Below are 17,368 nucleotides of genomic sequence, written 5' to 3' on the forward strand. Positions count from 1 at the left end.
GGTATGGAACAGCTTCCTTAGGAGGAGAGATTAAAAAGACTGGGAATGTTCAACTTAGAAAAGAGATGACTAAGTGGGGATATGATAGATGACTATAAAATCATGAGTGGTTTGGAGAAAGTGAGTAAGGAAGTGTTATTTACCCTTTCACATAACAAGAACTAGGGATCACCTAATGAAATTAATAGGCAGCAGGTTTAAAACAAACATAAGGGAGTACTTCTTCACACAACGCACAGTCACCCTGAGGAACTCATTGCCAGGGGATGTTGTGAAGGCCAAAAGTATAATTGGGTTAAAAAATAATTAGATAAATTAATGGAGAATAGGCCCATCATTGGCTATTAGCCAAGATGATCAGGGATGCAACCCCATGCTCTGTGTATCCCTAAGCCTCTGACTGCCAGAATCTGGGACTGGATGACAGGGGATGGATCACTTGCTAATTGGCGTGTTCTGTTTATTCCCTTTCAAGCATTTGCCACCAGCAACTGTCAGAAGGCAGGATACTTTTTAAGAGCAGGGTAGACAAACACCGGTCAGGGATGGTCCAGATAATACTTAGTCCTGCCATGAGTGCAGGGGACTGGACTAGATGACCTCTCGAGGTCCCTTCCAGTTCTATGATTCTATACTGGGCCAGATGGACCATTGGCCTGACCCAGTTTGGCCAATCTTATGTTCTTATTGGTGATGCAGAGGTGTAACTCAGGGAAGATTTTTCATGAAGAATCTATTATACTGGTGATGCATGAGCCAGAAGGAACTGATATGAATTTCAGATCCCAGGTTGAGGTTATTGGCTTTGAGATTTGGAACATCTTTCTTCTTGTAAATTGAGCAAATTTGATCTGGAGTCCTTGTAAGACCAATGCAGAATTCCACAGTGCCATTTTAACAAAGTTATTTTTCAGATTTGAACAACACTTCAGAAATTAAATATGAAGATAATTTACAAAAGATAGTAGAATTTACCTGCTGCTTACAAGAAGCAATTTTAGGATCTAAATAGTTTTACAATTTCCCTTTATTTCAAGAAATCAATGTAATTTCACTCAAGGCTTCAGGGTGCTGAGAAGAAAACGAGTGCTTGAATTTCCTTATTGCTCTGACTTACACTCTGAAGTTTTAACAATAGAATTTTTACATAGCCATGACCCTTTTTTAAAACAGAAAATATCAACGTCCCAGCTGCTGGGCCAGACAGCTTCTTAGTTCCTAAGGGAGAATGTTACACACATAGCTGTAAAGGTGGTACATGGGACACTTATGAAAGGGTTCATGTGTAAAGCCAGCCATTTGCAGAAGTTGTTCCTTTTCTATCTTCTTCAACTGGATACATTTAGCTGTTAACAAAAGCAATTGTTATTTTTCTAACTTGCCCCTAGACTATTGATATGTTTCTCCAAATTCAGCAACATGTGCAGTGCCACATGTCATCACCTTGCTCTTCCTGAGGCAGGAGCCCTGCATATTTTTATTTTCTAAGTGCCACTGCAAGCTTTATGCCTAGAAGAGCAGTAATAACAAGACCACGTATACAACAAATGCAAGTTGCATTCCTCAAAGACATAATTAGGGCGAGGAGCATTTCCCATGGGCCCCCATTTTCTTACCATAGCTGTACACTGGAATTCACACACCATGCACTAGAGAGTTTGAGTGTCAGGGTCATTCAGAAGCTTCTGCCCACTTGCTCACAAAAAGATTCTCTCTATCTTTACTGAAAGAGCTGGGTAACCCGTTGTTTCTCTGGAGAAGTATAGGTGGGTGGTGGGCAGTGTCTAGTGAAGCTGGTTTTGGTGTGAGTTCAATCCAGCAAATATAAACTCATCTCACATCACATTTCCATAAACTCTTTGGGGCAGGGACTGTCTCTTACAGTGTGTTCAGCACCTGGCCTAGTGGAGTTCCAGTCTTCCTCTGGGTGCATTAATTCCAAAGTCTGGTTTCTTTCACCTAGTCACGCAGGGCCAGTGCAACCCATTAGGCGGTCGCCTAGGGCGCTAGCATTTGGGAGGGCAGCATTTCGAGTCCTTTGGCGGCGACCGCGGCGGCCGGATCTTCAGCCGCCCTGGTCGTTGTCATCGGCATTTAGGCGGAGGGAGCTGTGGCAGGGGGATGCGGGGAGGGCCGCCTGCAGCAAGTAAGGGGGGGGCGGCATGCAGGGGAACTGCTCCCCGCCCCAGCTCACCTCTGCTCCGCCTCCTTCCCATAGCACGCCGCCCCGCTCTGCTTCTCTCCCTCCCAGGCTTGCGGCGCCAAACAGCTGATTGGCGTCACAAGTCTGGGAGGCAGGAGAAGTGGAGCGGCGACGGCGTGCTCGGGGAGGAGGCGGAGCAGAGGTGAGCTGGGGTGGGGAGCTGCTGCACGGCAGCCTGGGCCGGGGGGAGCTGCCGTGGGGGGGAGCATCTCAGGGCGGGGGGGGGGGAGCTGCCGTGGGGGGGAGGAGGGGCGCCTTAGGGCGGAGAGCTGCCACAGGGCTCGGGGAGGGGTGGGGGGGCGCAAGGTGGAAGTTTCGCCTAGGGCGCGAAACATCCTTGCACCCTCCCTGTAGTCACGCACATTCCTGGATGCACTGCTGAACCAGCTGGGGCTGGAAGTCTCACTGGAACAGACTCTCCCTCTGTCTTCCTGCACTCCTCATTGCTCTCTCTCTCTCTCTCTCTCTCTCTCTCGTGCAGAAGGCCAGTCCTTTGCTGGGGACCAGTCTGTTCACCTCCCTCTCCCTCACTGATTCCCCGCCCCTTTTTGAAAGGCAGCTTTTGTCAGCCAGCTCCTCCCTTGGGTGTTTGTTACTGCAGCGCTTTCACACTTCTTGTCTGCTCTCCCCACCTCCTCTTGTACCAGCCAATGCACCTCAGCCCCATCTGGTGGAACCATCTCTAGGGGCAAGCAGGGAGTTCAGTCTTTTTAGCCCATTTAATCCTCAGCCCATCTCCTGAGACTGACAACAACAGGGCAATTAATGCCACTTGTGATGCTTTTTTTTTTTTGGATGGGGTGGGGAGTAACACTAGTCCAATTAGGAATTGTACTGAGACCTACCAACTTATTTCACACTGGCTAGTTAACAGTCATTGGATGGCAACACAATTTAGTCCCTAGTGAGCTGCGTTTGGTGGGAATCAACGAACTACAAGTCAGTGTTAATACGCCATTTCCTGAGCGAGTCCTACTCTCAAAACCATTCCAGACTAAATAGATAAAATGCGCTTGTGACTTTGAGTTAAACTTCATATTCGGGCCAAACCAAAATGTCTAGTGCAGGTGGGGTATGTTTTCCACTTGCCAAGTATGAACTAAAATAAAAGTTCGAAAGACTGCTTGGCCATAGAGCAATGTTTGAGGAAAATGAGAATGTGAGGTAGTGAGAAGCACGCTGAACAGGGACAGCAGAAGGCCGCTGTGTTTGTTTATTTGGATTTATACAATAATAAAACGGGACCTCTAGGCACCCCAGACACAAGTTACAAGGACAAAAATTAAATTAAATAACAGCCTTACCCCAGCAGAGGTCAGCCCCCAATAAAACACAGCTTCCCTCTCCCACGCAGATCTAACCCCACTGCTCATTTAGTTTTCTTTTGCAGGAGGGCAATTAACTAGGAGAGGGCAAATAACTAATTAGTCTTATCCCTTCTCTCCCCCACTTTGCCCAGTTATTTTGGAATGATTTTTTTCCCTTGGATCCAGGTTTATGTATTATTTTAATTATAGTTTTAATCTTGCCCCACACCCAATATGCACTTCAGTAAACAATGCACTAAATAACAGGATTTGTGAGCAAGGCACTTGCATACCTATTAACCCTCCAGCCATCAAAGTGTTCTTCCTGCCTGTCCCTATCAGCCTTCACACACACACATCAGAATTTCTCTTGGAAGAGTTGTGAACTGCCTTATCTGTCCTAGATGTGCAGGAAAGCTTGGATCTCTGTGAATCTTTTAGGGGGCTGGAGGGATTGCATAGCTTTGGGATTTGGCAGTGGGTCCTGCAAAAGAATTGTCTTTTGATCAGCAAAATGAAATTATTCCTGCTACTCTTCTGCTGAGTTCCCCCCTCCCCTTCCTCTCCTCACAGTTGGGCACGGCTGGTGGGAGGGATTTCTGACTGTCAGCAAGAAAGAAACAAGAGAGCATGTGAATGAAAGGCAGACCTGGGAAAGGCAAGAAGAAAGTTTTGTTGGTCTGTAGTGCAGGGGATAGAAGAGCTGCTGCTTTCGAAGCAAGTGTGTGTAAGAGAGTCCTGCCAGGATAAAGGTGGAGATTGATGGAGGGAGGATGACTTAGAGTGTGCAGTGAGGGTTAATGGAAATCTCTGCTCATTGCTGAAAGGGGCTGGGAATTTTGTGGGTCCTCAGGGAGGTGGACTTCTCTGTGGGAGCTCCCATCCTCAGAGTTGGGTTATATATTGCCTTGTGAAGTGGATCAGGACACCAAACCAATCAAACCTACATGGGACTTCGCTGCTGGACTGCACCCAGATTTTGTAGCCACTGGCACTTTTGATCTCATTAGAAAGCAAATGCCAGAAGGAAAAGCCACCTCAGCATACTTTAATACTAATAAGAGAAACTAAGGAGCCAGGTTTGGGTTTTGGAAAAGCTCTGTGACCACTGGCATTGTAATCACTTCCCTTGGATTGAAGATACAGGGAAACTGCCTGTAGGAGGAAAAGTCCAAGAGTGATAAATCTGCTCTTCCAGCGAACCCCAGCAAGAATCATCGTGTGTTCCCATAGTGTTGTTCTTTGTCAGCAAAGGAGAAACTGGCAAAGTCAGGAAGTAATCATGAGCATTTTTCTTTGAGGAAGAGACGCTTGCCAGCCTCTCACTTGGGAAGGCTGTAAAACTTTCTAGGCACCCATCAGAGCCACCCTGGGAAGGGAAAGGAGCAGCAGCAATGGAGCTACACGTGTTGGTGCTATCATTCATTCTGACCCTGCCAGTGCCTTCGTTCACCTATAGGAACAAACTACAGCCCCTTATGTAAGTACTCAGCAAAGAGAATCACCAGCGTTGGTCAGATCAGGTCAGCAAATATTTAAGGGAGAAGCTGTTATATGCAATTTTTAAAAAAGGTTCTTTTTGTTTTGTTTTGTTTTTTGTTTTCCCTGGTCACAAGTGTGCATAGAACAAAGGCAAACAGGGATTTGAAAAGTATGGATGCTTCCCTTTGCCTGTAGGAGATGCTTGGATTTTTTTCATTGAGATGTAGGTAGTGTGTGAGCATGAAATGTAATTATATAGTTTGAAGACTGTTTTACTATGACTGCTGCTTTTATATTATCCTCTTTTCTATTTCTCTCTTCTCTATCACATTCTTCTTTATAGTCACCTTTTTTCCTCCTGCTCTTAATCTAGAGGCACTTAGCCCTGTATTTTTTAATGAAATGTTATAGCTTTAGTTTGGCATTAACTGTGTGGATCCTTTGGGAAAACTTCCTTACAAGTTTGGTATTCTGCCAGGAGAAGATCTCTCCATGCAGGGGGATCTCTCTGCTTTTCTTTGTAAATGAAACTAGTATTGTGCAATGAAGTAAATCCAAACCATCTTTGTCTTACATCAGTAACTTGGTTACTGGGGATGGAGGCACTCCTGTTCAGTGGATGTGTTTTGGAAAATTATTGCAAAGATATCTTTCTTGCTTATGTAAAGAATTTCATATTATCTCCCAAGCAGTGCCTGTTAGGGATTGTTGGATCAGATACTGGAAATGAGATGTGTGCCAGTGTATTCAAGAAAAGAAAATGCCAGGGAATGGGAAGTGCTGAATTTAATTTAGCAACTTAATTCCCAATAGAGCACTGCTGACAATACTCTTTAGACACAAAACCACTGTTTGGTGCACACAAAAACTCTCCTTCACTGCAATAAATTACTCCAGAAACATTGCTGCTGCCAACCGCATTCTTGTGGTTCTTTTTAGTTCTTCCTTTTTGGATGTGCAGACAGCTAAGGGGTGAGGCATTTGTAAGTAAATAGCAAAGGATATACAGGGCATTCTGTAGATTGCCCTTTGATAGTTATTATATAGATGGATTTGTTGTCTTTTGGAAAAGGAGATACTAGCAAAATAACAACTGCTTCCCCGGCCTCCGTCCATCTGGGACTTGGGTCTGGTGAACTGATGTGTATGAGGCTTGGCTAACTGAATAGCTCTTCAGTGGCCACATGTGAGAACAACAGGCCAGGATTTTAAGGCAAAGCTATGGGGAAACATGTCATTAATCCAAAAGGTATTTTCAGGCTTTCTGTAACAGTATCCTTATTGAATGTCTTGGAGCAGTAAGGTGCCAGCTGGAATTGCTATACTTCTCCATTCTGAATTATTGAGTTAGTCTGTTGCTATAGAAAGGGTTTTTTTTTTTTTTTTTTTTTTTAATGCATAAGCTCTTTTGGGGAACTGTAACCACCAGAAGTGGAAACCCCCCCAACAGATTGCTCCTAAATCTCATTAATTCACAGACTAATGTTTGCTACACCTTCTAAAATTAAAACAACAGATTCATATTCCTTGAAGCCCAGTTAGTCAGAAAAGCAGTTAGGCAAAAATGGCACATACTCAATAGACCTGCTTCCTAACTCAGTCAGAATTGCTCACCTTACTAAAGGAAGCATGTACACCTCTCAGCCCTGTCAGCATCAGTGCATCTAGGAGATAGTGAGCTCTCTTTGCAGCATCAACACAATCCACGTGAAAGTCCAGTGGCAGACTCATTACTTCTGGTGATTGGGTCAGAGGCAGAAGGATCTCAGGTGGGGTTTGTGAGGATGGCCATTAGAAAAATAATCTGTTAACCTGTAAATAAAGCTCATATATTCTGGAATAATTGAGAGTGGATGAACATGGATCCTACCATACATTTTGAAATCCAGACCCACAAGAAAATTGCCTCCTCTTTGACTCTTGCTCTTTCTTAAGGTGCTCTTTCTTAAAAGTCCCTAAAAGAAAAATATACCTGTTGGGGATCAGTGGACAAGTAGTTGTTGGAGCTTTCATAGAGGCTTTCCAGTTCACCTTGCCTAGAGGTTCAGTGCATGTGAAGAGTGTTAATAGCTATGAGGTAAGCTTCTCCTAGGGAGACAGATGTGAATAATTGCTATTCTGAACACGTTTATTTGCTTTATGATTTTAAATTATTTTTCACACTCCAAGCAGAGAGCACAGTCAGACTAGATATTTACTGAAAAGGCTTATAGAGCCTTGTCTGAAAAAAAACAGATGAAAAAATTCAAACTTCCCTTTTTTTCCTAAATGCAGTTCCTGTGAAAAAGACCATTACTATTAGTTCTTTAAGATGTAGAATCATAGAATATCAGGGTTGGGAGGAACCTCAGGAGATCATCTAGTCCAACCCCTTGCTCAAAGCAGGACCTAATCCCAACTAAATCATCCCAGCCAGGGCTTTGTCAAGCCTGACCTTAAAAACCTCTAAGGAAGGAGATTCCACCACCTCTGTAGGTAACCCATTCCAGTGCTTCACCATCCTCCTAGTGAAAAAGTTTTTCCTAATATCCAACCTAAACCTCCCCCACTGCAACTTGAGACCATTACTCCTTGTTCTGTCATCAGGTACCACTGAGAACAGTCTAGATCCATCCTCTTTGGAACCCCCTTTCAGGTAGTTGAAAGCAGCTATCAAATCCCCCCTCATTCTTCTCTTCTGCAGACTAAACAATCCCAATTCCCTCAGCCTCTCCTCATAACTCATGTGCTCCAGCCCCCTAATCATTTTTGTTGCCCTCCACTGGACTCTTTCCAATTTTTCCATATCCTTCTTGTAGTGTGGAGCCCAAAACTGGACACATTACTCCAGATGAGGCCTCACCAATGTCGAATAGAGGGGAACGATCACGTCCCTCGATCTGCTGGCAATGCCCCTACTTATACAGCCCAAAATGCTGTTAGCCTTTTTGGCAATAAGGGCACACTGTTGACTCATATCCAGCTTCTTGTCCACTGTAACCCCTAGGTCCTTTTCTGCAGAACTGCTGCCTCGCCACTTGGTCCCTAGTCTGTAACAGTGAATGGGATTCTTCCGTCCTAAGTGCAGGACTCTGCACTTGTCCTTGTTGAACCTCATCAGATTTATTTTGGCCCAATCCTCTAATTTGTCTAGGTCCCTCTGTATCCTATCCCTACCCTCCAGCGTATCTACCACTCCTCCCAGTTTAGTGTCATCTGCAAACTTGCTGAGAGTGCAGTCCACGCCATCCTCCAGATCATTAATGAAGATATTGAACAAAACCGGCCCCAGGACCGACCCTTGGGGCACTCCGCTTGATACCGGCTGCCAACTAGACATGGAGCTGTTGATCACTACCGTTGAGCCCGACAATCTAGCCAGTTTTCCATCCACCTTATAGTCCATTCATCCAGCCCATACTTCTTTAACTTGCTGGCAAGAATACTGTGGGAGACGGTATCAAAAGCTTTGCTAAAGTCAAGGAATAACACATCCACTGCTTTCCCCTCATTCACAGACCCAGTTATTTCCTCATAGAAGGCAATTAGGTTAGTCAGGCGTGACTTGCCCTTGGTGAATCCATGCTGACTGTTCCTGATCACTTTCCTTTCCTCTAAGTGTAACTTTAATGGGCTTCAGAGAAGAGGCAAACTGACCTGGGTGGCTCTTCTCTTGCAAACCCTGGCACTCTTTTTGGCCAAAATCAGATGTCCAGTCAGTTTATAATAATATGAATGCATCCTCTTTTGGGGAAACTGGAGCCTGCTCTTGTAAAGCGGATAGCCCTAGTGATCTAATGCAGTGGTTTTTTCATTTGCAGACCCCTACAAAATTTCAAATGGAGGTGCTGATCCCTTTTGAAATCTTAGACATAGTCTGCGGACCCCCCTGCAGACCACAGGTTGTAAACCACTGTTGTATGGTAACAACAACCTTTCACGGACCCTTAGTCATAGGGTTGAGGACCACTGAAAAATGCATCTTTCATGTAAGAGTAACTGCGGTTACTCTAATTCAGGAAAAGGGTCAGGGCAATGACTAGCTTTGGCTATGAATAAACCTACTGTTGCTTCAGATCTTGTTAATGACAACGGGGGCATGATAAAGGTCTATCCTCTTTCTTACGATAAGAGAGCAAGGGAACATCAGTTTAAAACCCACAAAAGTAACCCATTTAAAATGGAGGAAAGTGAAAACAGATGCTCTACGTAATGCATAGTTGGCATGTGGAACCTACTGCCACAAGATGTTTCTGAAGCGAAGAGCTTAGCAGGATCTAAAAACAACATAGACGTTTATATGGATAATATGAATATACAGTTACAGAGAGAATAAAAATCATAGCGGATATAAACCATTAATTCCCACTGGAGTCAGAAAGAGATTTCTTCCGTAGGCGTTGCATTGTTGTCCGGTATGGACGTTTTGGACCTTTACCTCTGAAGTATTTGGTGCTGAACCTTGTAAGAGACTGGACTAGGTGTACCAGTGCTCTGATTCCATATCGCCGTTCTTGTATTCCTAATTGTGGAGGAAACCTGATTGAAGCGGGAGTTAAACAAAACAAAACAACCGCTTCAAAACAGAACAACACCCACCACCACCACCCAGAAATATTCAGAATAAAGAGAGTGCGTGTGTACAACTAGACTAGTGTACAATTAAATCTTTTCAATGGTAAGAACCAGTTGGGACCCGTTAAGAGAATTCCTATCAGTCAGAAGTTGGGTGACATTAGTATTTACTTTAAAAGGTGGGAGCTGTACAGGATATAATACGTGACTTTAATTCCCATTGTAGAAAGCAGGGCAGGGAAGGGTGAGAGTGAACCAGAGCAGGACTTCTCAGTTTTTTTTCCTCCTGAGACCCACAAGTCACTCAATGTTTACTCCTGTGACCCCAGATCATACAATTTTTGTACTGATATCCCTGAAGTATTTTCATTGTTTCATTGCTAAAACATAAAAAAATGCTGCAGTGCATAGTAATTTGTGACTTTTTAAATCTATATTCATTGTGCCATATGTGGTCAGAATTAGGTTAGGAACCCACTCTGCTGGCTTCACAGTCATTGTTTTGAAAATTGGTTATAATACAATCCTGTAGCTGGCCAGCAGAGGGTGCTACAAGAGGGGAGAGAGACCTATCTTTGGGCTGGTCTACACTAGGGGAGGGGATCGATCTAAGATACGCAGCTACGCTATTCGTGTAGTCGAAGTATCTTAGTTCGACTTACCTGTCCGTCCTCACGGCGGCAAGTCAACTGCCGCGGCTCCCCCGTCGACTCTGCTTACTTCTCCTGCTGAGGTGGAGTACGGGCGTCGATTTGGGGATCAAGTATCAGAGGGGTAGCCGTGTTAGTCTGAATCTGTAAAAAGCAACAGAGGGTCCTGTGGCACCTTTAAGACTAACAGAAGTATTGGGAGCATAAGCTTTCGTGGGTAAGAACCTCACTTCTTCAGATGCAAGTAATGGAAATTTCCAGAGGTAGGTATAAATCAGTATGGAGATAACGAGGTTAGTTCAATCAGGAAGGGTGAGGTGCTCTGCTAGCAGTTGAGGTGTGAACACCAAGGGAGGAGAAACTGCTTCTGTAGTTGGATAGCCATTCACAGTCTTTGTTTAATCCTGATCTGATGGTGTCAAATTTGCAAATGAACTGGAGCTCAGCAGTTTCTCTTTGGAGTCTGGTCCTGAAGTTTTTTTGCTGTAAGATGGCTACCTTTACATCTGCTATTGTGTGGCCAGGGAGGTTGAAGTGTTCTCCTACAGGTTTTTGTATATTGCCATTCCTGATATCTGACTTGTGTCCATTTATCCTCTTGAGTAGTGACTGTCCAGTTTGGCCAATGTACATAGCAGAGGGGCATTGCTGGCATATGATGGCATATATAACAAGGGGATCGATTACTATCCGCCAATCCGGCGGGTAGTGTAGACGTGGCCTTTGTAAACAGGGTATGAAGTAACTCATTCCTAACATGAACTCAGGTTTAACCAGTCTGGCAAGCAAGAATGCCAAATACAGGATCAACATTTCTAAGAAAATGTTAAGAACACCAACACAAAACAAAAATCCTCTTTCTGAAATGCGGAACTCCCGCTGTAGCAGCCCTGTCGAGGCTATAATACAGTAATGCAGCTGTAGCTTATTTATGGATCAGCAAACACATTCTCAGCTCTTCACTGTCCAAAACTTGTGATTTCAAAATCTCTCTTATACTGGGGTAGGCAACCTATGGCACTCATGCCAAAGGTGGCACACGAGCTGATTTTCAGTGGCACTCACACTGCCCGGGTCCTGGCCATTGGTCCGGGGGGCTCTGCATTTTAATTTAATTTTAAATGAAGCTTCTTAAACATTTAAAAACCCTTATTTACTTTACATACAACAATAGTTTAGTTATATATTATAGACTTATAGAAAGAGACCTTCTAAAAACGTTCAAATGTATTACTGTCACACAAAACCTTAAATTAGAGTGAATAAATGAAGACTTGGCACATCACTTCTGACAGGTTGCCGACCCCTGTCTTATACTATCCATGATCAAGTTCGCAGTGGCAACTAAGACTGACTTCCAAAAGGTTCTCCACTTTATTATGTATTGGGGGAAAATGCCTTTTTTACTACAGGGTAATAATTGCATAACCACCTCAATTTAGCCATTTTGCTAGTCAATGCTATTGTAGCTTCAATGAACAGCAGCATATAAAGTCTCTGTTTGATGAAGCAAAGGTTTGGTCTACTATGGCAAATCCCGTAAGCCTGTTTCTTTCCAGGAATCAACCCCAATCACTTCCGTTCAGTGGGAGGGCATTTTGGAAAATTTAAAATGAATTTAGCAACAAACAAACATTTTATTTTGTGTGGAGAGGCAAAAGCAAATAGAAATCAAATTGATTAGAAATTTTAAACTCTGGGCCTCTGATACTTGGAAAGAGATTACACAGCTTATTATTTATTAGCATTTGGAAAGCCAAAATATTTTAATCTTTTAATAATTTGGTTGCAAAGCACTAAAACAATGAAGTTTGCAGTACGCACGAGTTCTTGATATGTTTGATCTGTTTCATCAGTTTTTGAAGCTGCTGATTAATTTTACGTGTTCCAAATGCTATAAAACAGGGGTGGGTAAACTTTTTGGCCCGAGGGCGACATCTGGGAATAGAAATTGTATGCTCACCAAATTGGGGAGAGGGGTGAGGGCTGTAGTTGGGGGTGTGAGCTCTGGGGTGGGGTATGAAATGAGGAGTTCAGGGTCCGGGAGAGGGCTCCGGGCTGGGGCAGGGTAGTGGGGTGTGTGGCGGGGTGAGGGCTCCAGCTGGGGGTATGGGCTCTGGGGTGGGGTTGGGGATGAGGAGTTTGGGGTGTAGGAGGGTGCTCTGGGATTGAGGGGTTCAGAGGGCGGGAGGGGGATCAGGGCTGGGGTAGCGGGTTGGGGTGGGGAAGGAGTGTAGGTTCCACCTGGGGGTGTGGGCTCTGGGGTGGGGCTGGGGATGAGAGGTTTGGGGTGCAGGAGGGGGCTCTGGGCTGGGGTAGGGGGTTGGGGCATGGGGAGAGGCTCAGGGATGCAGGCTCTGGTGGCACTTATCTCAAGCAGCTCCAGGAAGCACTGAATTCCTCATTTCATACCCCACCCCAGTCCGTCCACCTTTACCATGTTGGAGGCTGATAATTACCTGATGGGGTGTGGTGAGACTTAACTGATCCTTGAAGGCCTTTGGTCCTCCAGTGAGACACTCTTGAAGTGGAGGTGCTGGTGTTATTTTATTATATTATTTGTACTGAAGCTAGTGCCAACAGTGGTGGGCTGCTCGGTAAATAGACTGTCTCACCATAAGCATATTAAACCAGTGCTCCGTGATCTGAACTGTCTCCTTGGGGGCTCCCAGAAGAAGTTTAAGGTGTTGGGTGATGTACAAGGCCCCAAAGGGCTTTGGACCTGCTTAGCTGAGAGGCTATGTCTCTTCCATTTCCTCCCGTGTAAATTAAATGAGTAGATAAATATTGTATAGAATATCTTGTGAGACTCTGTCTCAGAAAAAGCATAGCTTATCCGCACCCTGTTCATTCTCAAGCTGTCAAAGCCCTGTACTAGGTCACTCCAAAGTGTTGATGGTAATATAAATATGCCTGCTTCTCTCCGTTCGACAGGCCAAACGTTTGTGCGGAGCAAGAGCTGGTGATAGTGGGGCACAGGCAGCCGTGTGTCCAAGCGTTCACTCGGATGGTCAAAGTGTGGAAACAGGGCTGTGGAGGACAGCTGTGGTGCACAGGCTATGAACGGAGGTAAGTGCTGCTTTCTGGTGCTTCTTTTCTCCCTTGTCGGATGAAAATAGATGGTTTCTTCTGAGTGGAAATGCTAACCAAATTCGCTTTCCTTAAGCGTGTGTGTGTGTGCGCGTGTGTGTGCATGCACAAGTATGTGCATGTATGACAGCAAGAGAGACACACAAAGATGCATGTTACTAGACTGAAAGTTTGACTTCAAGTTTATTCAGATTCTGGACTGGAGGAGGTGGGGATTGTTGTAAAGGTGAACGGCCAGGCAAACCAGGCTGCCCTTCACCTTTCTACCTTCCTCAATGGACGAGCCACAGAATAGCATTGAAAGCGGTCTTAGAAGAGGCTTGGTGCAGTTATAATGAGTGCTGTGGGGAAGGGGGGGTATAAGTGGTGTATTCTAGTGTACAAAGGGGAGTGGACAATACAGGTGCTCCCCTGCTCCGCCCTTCAGCTCAGAGAGGGAAGGAGTGGGCAATGCAAAGAATATAAAAGGTGCATTATAAAGCAACACGCCTAACAATAACAGCTAACAAAGTCACCATCGACTTGGTATTAGGGCTCGCAGAAGGATCTGGCATTAAATTCAGTCACCAGTTTGGAGAATGCTAGTTACTACTGTGTATGTGCCTTGGCTCTCTGATTTATATTGATTTCAGGTTGCAGTTTTTATTAGGATAACATAAAGAATTCATGTAGTGGCTGACTCAAACCCACGAAGGGAGACATGTGCAGAGAAACATGTGGCTCAAAGCCATAGATTAGCCATCAATAGTGCAGCTATTTAATTATACCAGGGTCTGGCTAGAAATAGGGGAATCCCAGAGGATTTTGTGAACCTTTGAACACAATCACGGGACAGGGACTGTGTGTTCCTATGTGTTTGCACAGCATCCAGTGCAATGGACCATGATTCCAGCTGGTGTCTGTGGGTGCCAGCATAATACAACTACTATAACAAAATATTCTTCTTCGAGTGCTTGCTCATATCCATTCCATTAGGTGTGTGCGCGCCGCGTGCACGATCGTCGGAAGATTTTTACCCTAGCAACACCGGCGGGTCGGCTGTGGAGCCCCCTAGAGTGGCGCCTTCATGGCGCTGAATATATACCCCAGCCGACCCGGCGCCCCCTCAGTTCCTTCTTACCGCCCCTGACGGTCGTTGGAACTGTGGAGCGCTGCTTAGCTGTTCTCCACTCTCCCTAGCTTAGTTCGTTATTCGCAGTTATAGTTATAGTTATAGTCCTAGTGTTTATAGTTAAATAGTTCAATAGTTTTAAAAGTTGTCTAGTTGTTATAATAGTTCAGGGGATTAAGGGGGTCGTCTCCCCCTTTCTCCCCCGGCCGCGGGGCCGGGCTCATGCCCAACGCTCCCGGCTTCAAGCTGTGCGCCTCCTGCGCTAAGCCTATGCCCACGAGCGACCCGCACGACTCCTGTCTGAAGTGCCTGGGAGAGTCCCATCAAACAGATAAGTGCAAGATCTGTAAGGCCTTCAGACCAAGGACCAAGAAGGAGCGGGACTTTCGGCTCCGGCAACTCCTGATGGAGGCGGCACTTAGTCCGGACGCTCCATCTACAAGTCAGGCCCCGGCACCTAGCGCCTCGGTGCGCAATGCCCCGGCGGCACCGGCCATGACGACCACGCGAGTGGCGTCAGATGAGCCTTCCCGGCACCGGACCTCGTCGGCACCGCAAGCACAGCAAGTGCCTCGGCGCCGGTCATTATCCCCAGGGCATAAGAAAGCCCATAAGACGGGGACCTCCGTGCCGAAGACGCTGGCTCCCCCAGTGCCGGGGGTAGAGCCGCGTACGCCGGTGGAGCACCGGAAACAGGTGCCTCCAGCACCGTCGACTCCGGCGCCGAGGCCGTTGAGTCCGGTGCAGACGGCGTCTCCACCGAGGCCGGCGGTGATACAGTGCCTCCCGTCGACGCCAGAGACCTTCGCGGCGGCGAGAGACTTAATAGCTCTCACGGAGCCGGCACCGCCTCAACCACCGGCACCGACGGCACCGTTGCCTCGCCCGGTCCAGTCGAGGGGGAAACCTGCCTTGATGCGCCCTCCATCGCAAGGGCTGGAACCTCGGCACCGATCCAGGTCCCGAAGCAGGTCCCCACGCCGCTCGCAGTCCCGGCACCGAATATCACCTCGGCACCGGTCGTACTCGCGGCCAAGATCTTCTTCGCGGCACCGCTCTACGTCTCGGCACCGCTATGATCGTCGGCACCGATCAACGTCGAGACGTAGTTCTCGGCACCGCTACGGTCGCCGCTCGACGTCGAGAGGCCGCTCCCGGTACCGGGCATACTCCAGGTCCTCGTCGAGGTCCAGATCCGACTCCCGGCACCGACGAGGTCATCGGCACCGGTCGCGGTCCCGGCACCGATCGCCGGCGCCGCGTGGAGATAGATCATCTCCAGACCGGCACCGTGCGGCACCGCAGCCCACGGGAATCGTCTCGACGCTCTCGGCACCGCCATGGCCATCGAGATCGGGGTCTCGCTCCTCGGAGGACCTCTCGAGATCGGCATACCCCCCTCAGGGGCAAGCCGAGGAACAGGACTTGGGCCATTGGCAGAACATAACAGAGGACCATTCTCATGGCCCATCTCACTGGTCGTTTTGGACCCCGTGGGCGTACCATCAGGCGCAAGGGGCTCCAGTTGCTTCGACCTCTCGCTCCGGTCACTCTGTTAGAAGGGCCCCGGAGTCCACCATCTCTCGGCCTCCGCCAGGGGGCATGGAGGCTTCCGTGTCCGCACCACCTGACGCCCTGGACTCAAGCGCAGGTGATGCTCCGGCCCAGGAGCAGGGAGACCAGGACCCTCCCTTGGATCCTGTTCCACCGGAGGCATCTTCCTCTTCCTCTCCGGATGAGGCAGTGGCGGGCACATCGTGCACAGGTCCACCTCCAATAGATCTTCGGGCTCACCAAGATCTTCTGCGTCGGATGGCCCGTAATATGGACCTGCAGGCGGAGGAGATAGTGGAGGTGCACGACCCCATCGTGAATATCCTCGGAGCGGATGCCCCATTGAGGGTGGCGTTACCCCTGATCCGCACGATACAAGCCAATGTATCTACGATATGGCAGACTCCTGCCTCTATCCCACCCACAGCGAGAGGGGTGGAAAGGAAATACTTTGTCCCGTCTAAAGACTACGGGTACTTGTATACCCACCCCCAGCCGTGTTCACTGGTGGTGGCATCAGTGAACGCAAGGGAGCGCCACGGTCAGCAGGCCGCAGCGCCCAAATCGAAGGAGGCTAAGCGCCTCGATTTATTCGGCCGTAAAGTTTACTCAGCCGGAGGGCTGCAACTTAGAGCGGCTAATCAACAGGCGCTCTTGAGCCGCTATAGCTTTAACTCCTGGAACTCTATGGGGAAGTTCAAAGAGTTGGTTCCCCAAGAGTCCAGGGAGGAGTTTGGAGCCCTGGTGGAGGAGGGTAAGAAGGTGGCTCGGTCCTCCTTACAGGCCTCCTTAGACATAGCGGACTCTGCTGCGAGAACCCTGGCCTCAGGTATCGCTATGCGGAGGATCTCCTGGCTCCAGGTTTCGGGTCTGCCTCAGGAACTGCAGCAAACCCTGCAGGATCTGCCCTTTGAAGGACAAGGGTTGTTTTCAGAAAAGACGGACTCTCGCCTGCAGAGCCTCAAGGACTCCAGGACGATCATGCGTTCCTTGGGGATGCATGTTGTGGGCCCTCAGCGCAGGCCATTTAGACCGCAGCCTCAGCGCTTCTACCCCCCCCCCCGCCTCGTCAGAGACAGGACTCGACCCGGAGGCGAGGATGAGGTGGTAGAAGAAGGTGGACCGGCCCTCAACCTGGTCAGAACCAGGGGCCACCTAGACCACCTTCAGGCCCCAGGCAGAACTTTTGAAGGTGCGGTCGAGGACGGCGCCCCAGTCATCCCACAGGATCCAGCCCCATCCTTTCGGGATCGCCTTTCCCATTTCCACCATGCCTGGTCCCTTATAACCTCGGACCGTTGGGTCCTTCGCACGGTGGACAGGGGATATGCTATCCAGTTTTCCTCAATTCCCCCCTCCTCCCCCCATTCCCCGTCCCTCTTCAGGGACCCTTCTCACGAGCAACTTCTTACACAGG

At 47.6% G+C, this 17,368-nt stretch overlaps 1 protein-coding gene across 3 annotated transcripts in view; it reads left to right on the forward strand.

The window, feature by feature from the left end:
- The first annotated feature begins 4,144 nt into the window (after window positions 1–4,144).
- MEGF6 (multiple EGF like domains 6) overlaps window positions 4,145–17,368 on the forward strand; it is a 255,179-nt gene continuing 241,955 nt past the window's right edge. For all 3 annotated transcript variants that reach the window (XM_065574928.1, XM_065574927.1, XM_065574929.1), the window contains exons 1-2: window positions 4,145–4,990; window positions 13,131–13,265. In XM_065574928.1, coding sequence (XP_065431000.1) covers window positions 4,905–4,990; window positions 13,131–13,265 — 221 coding nt within the window. In that variant the 5' untranslated portion in view covers window positions 4,145–4,904. The remainder of the gene's footprint in view (window positions 4,991–13,130; window positions 13,266–17,368) is intronic.

Source organism: Chrysemys picta, chromosome 21 (genome assembly GCF_011386835.1).
Source record: "Chrysemys picta bellii isolate R12L10 chromosome 21, ASM1138683v2, whole genome shotgun sequence".
Classification (NCBI taxonomy): domain Eukaryota; kingdom Metazoa; phylum Chordata; order Testudines; family Emydidae; genus Chrysemys; species Chrysemys picta.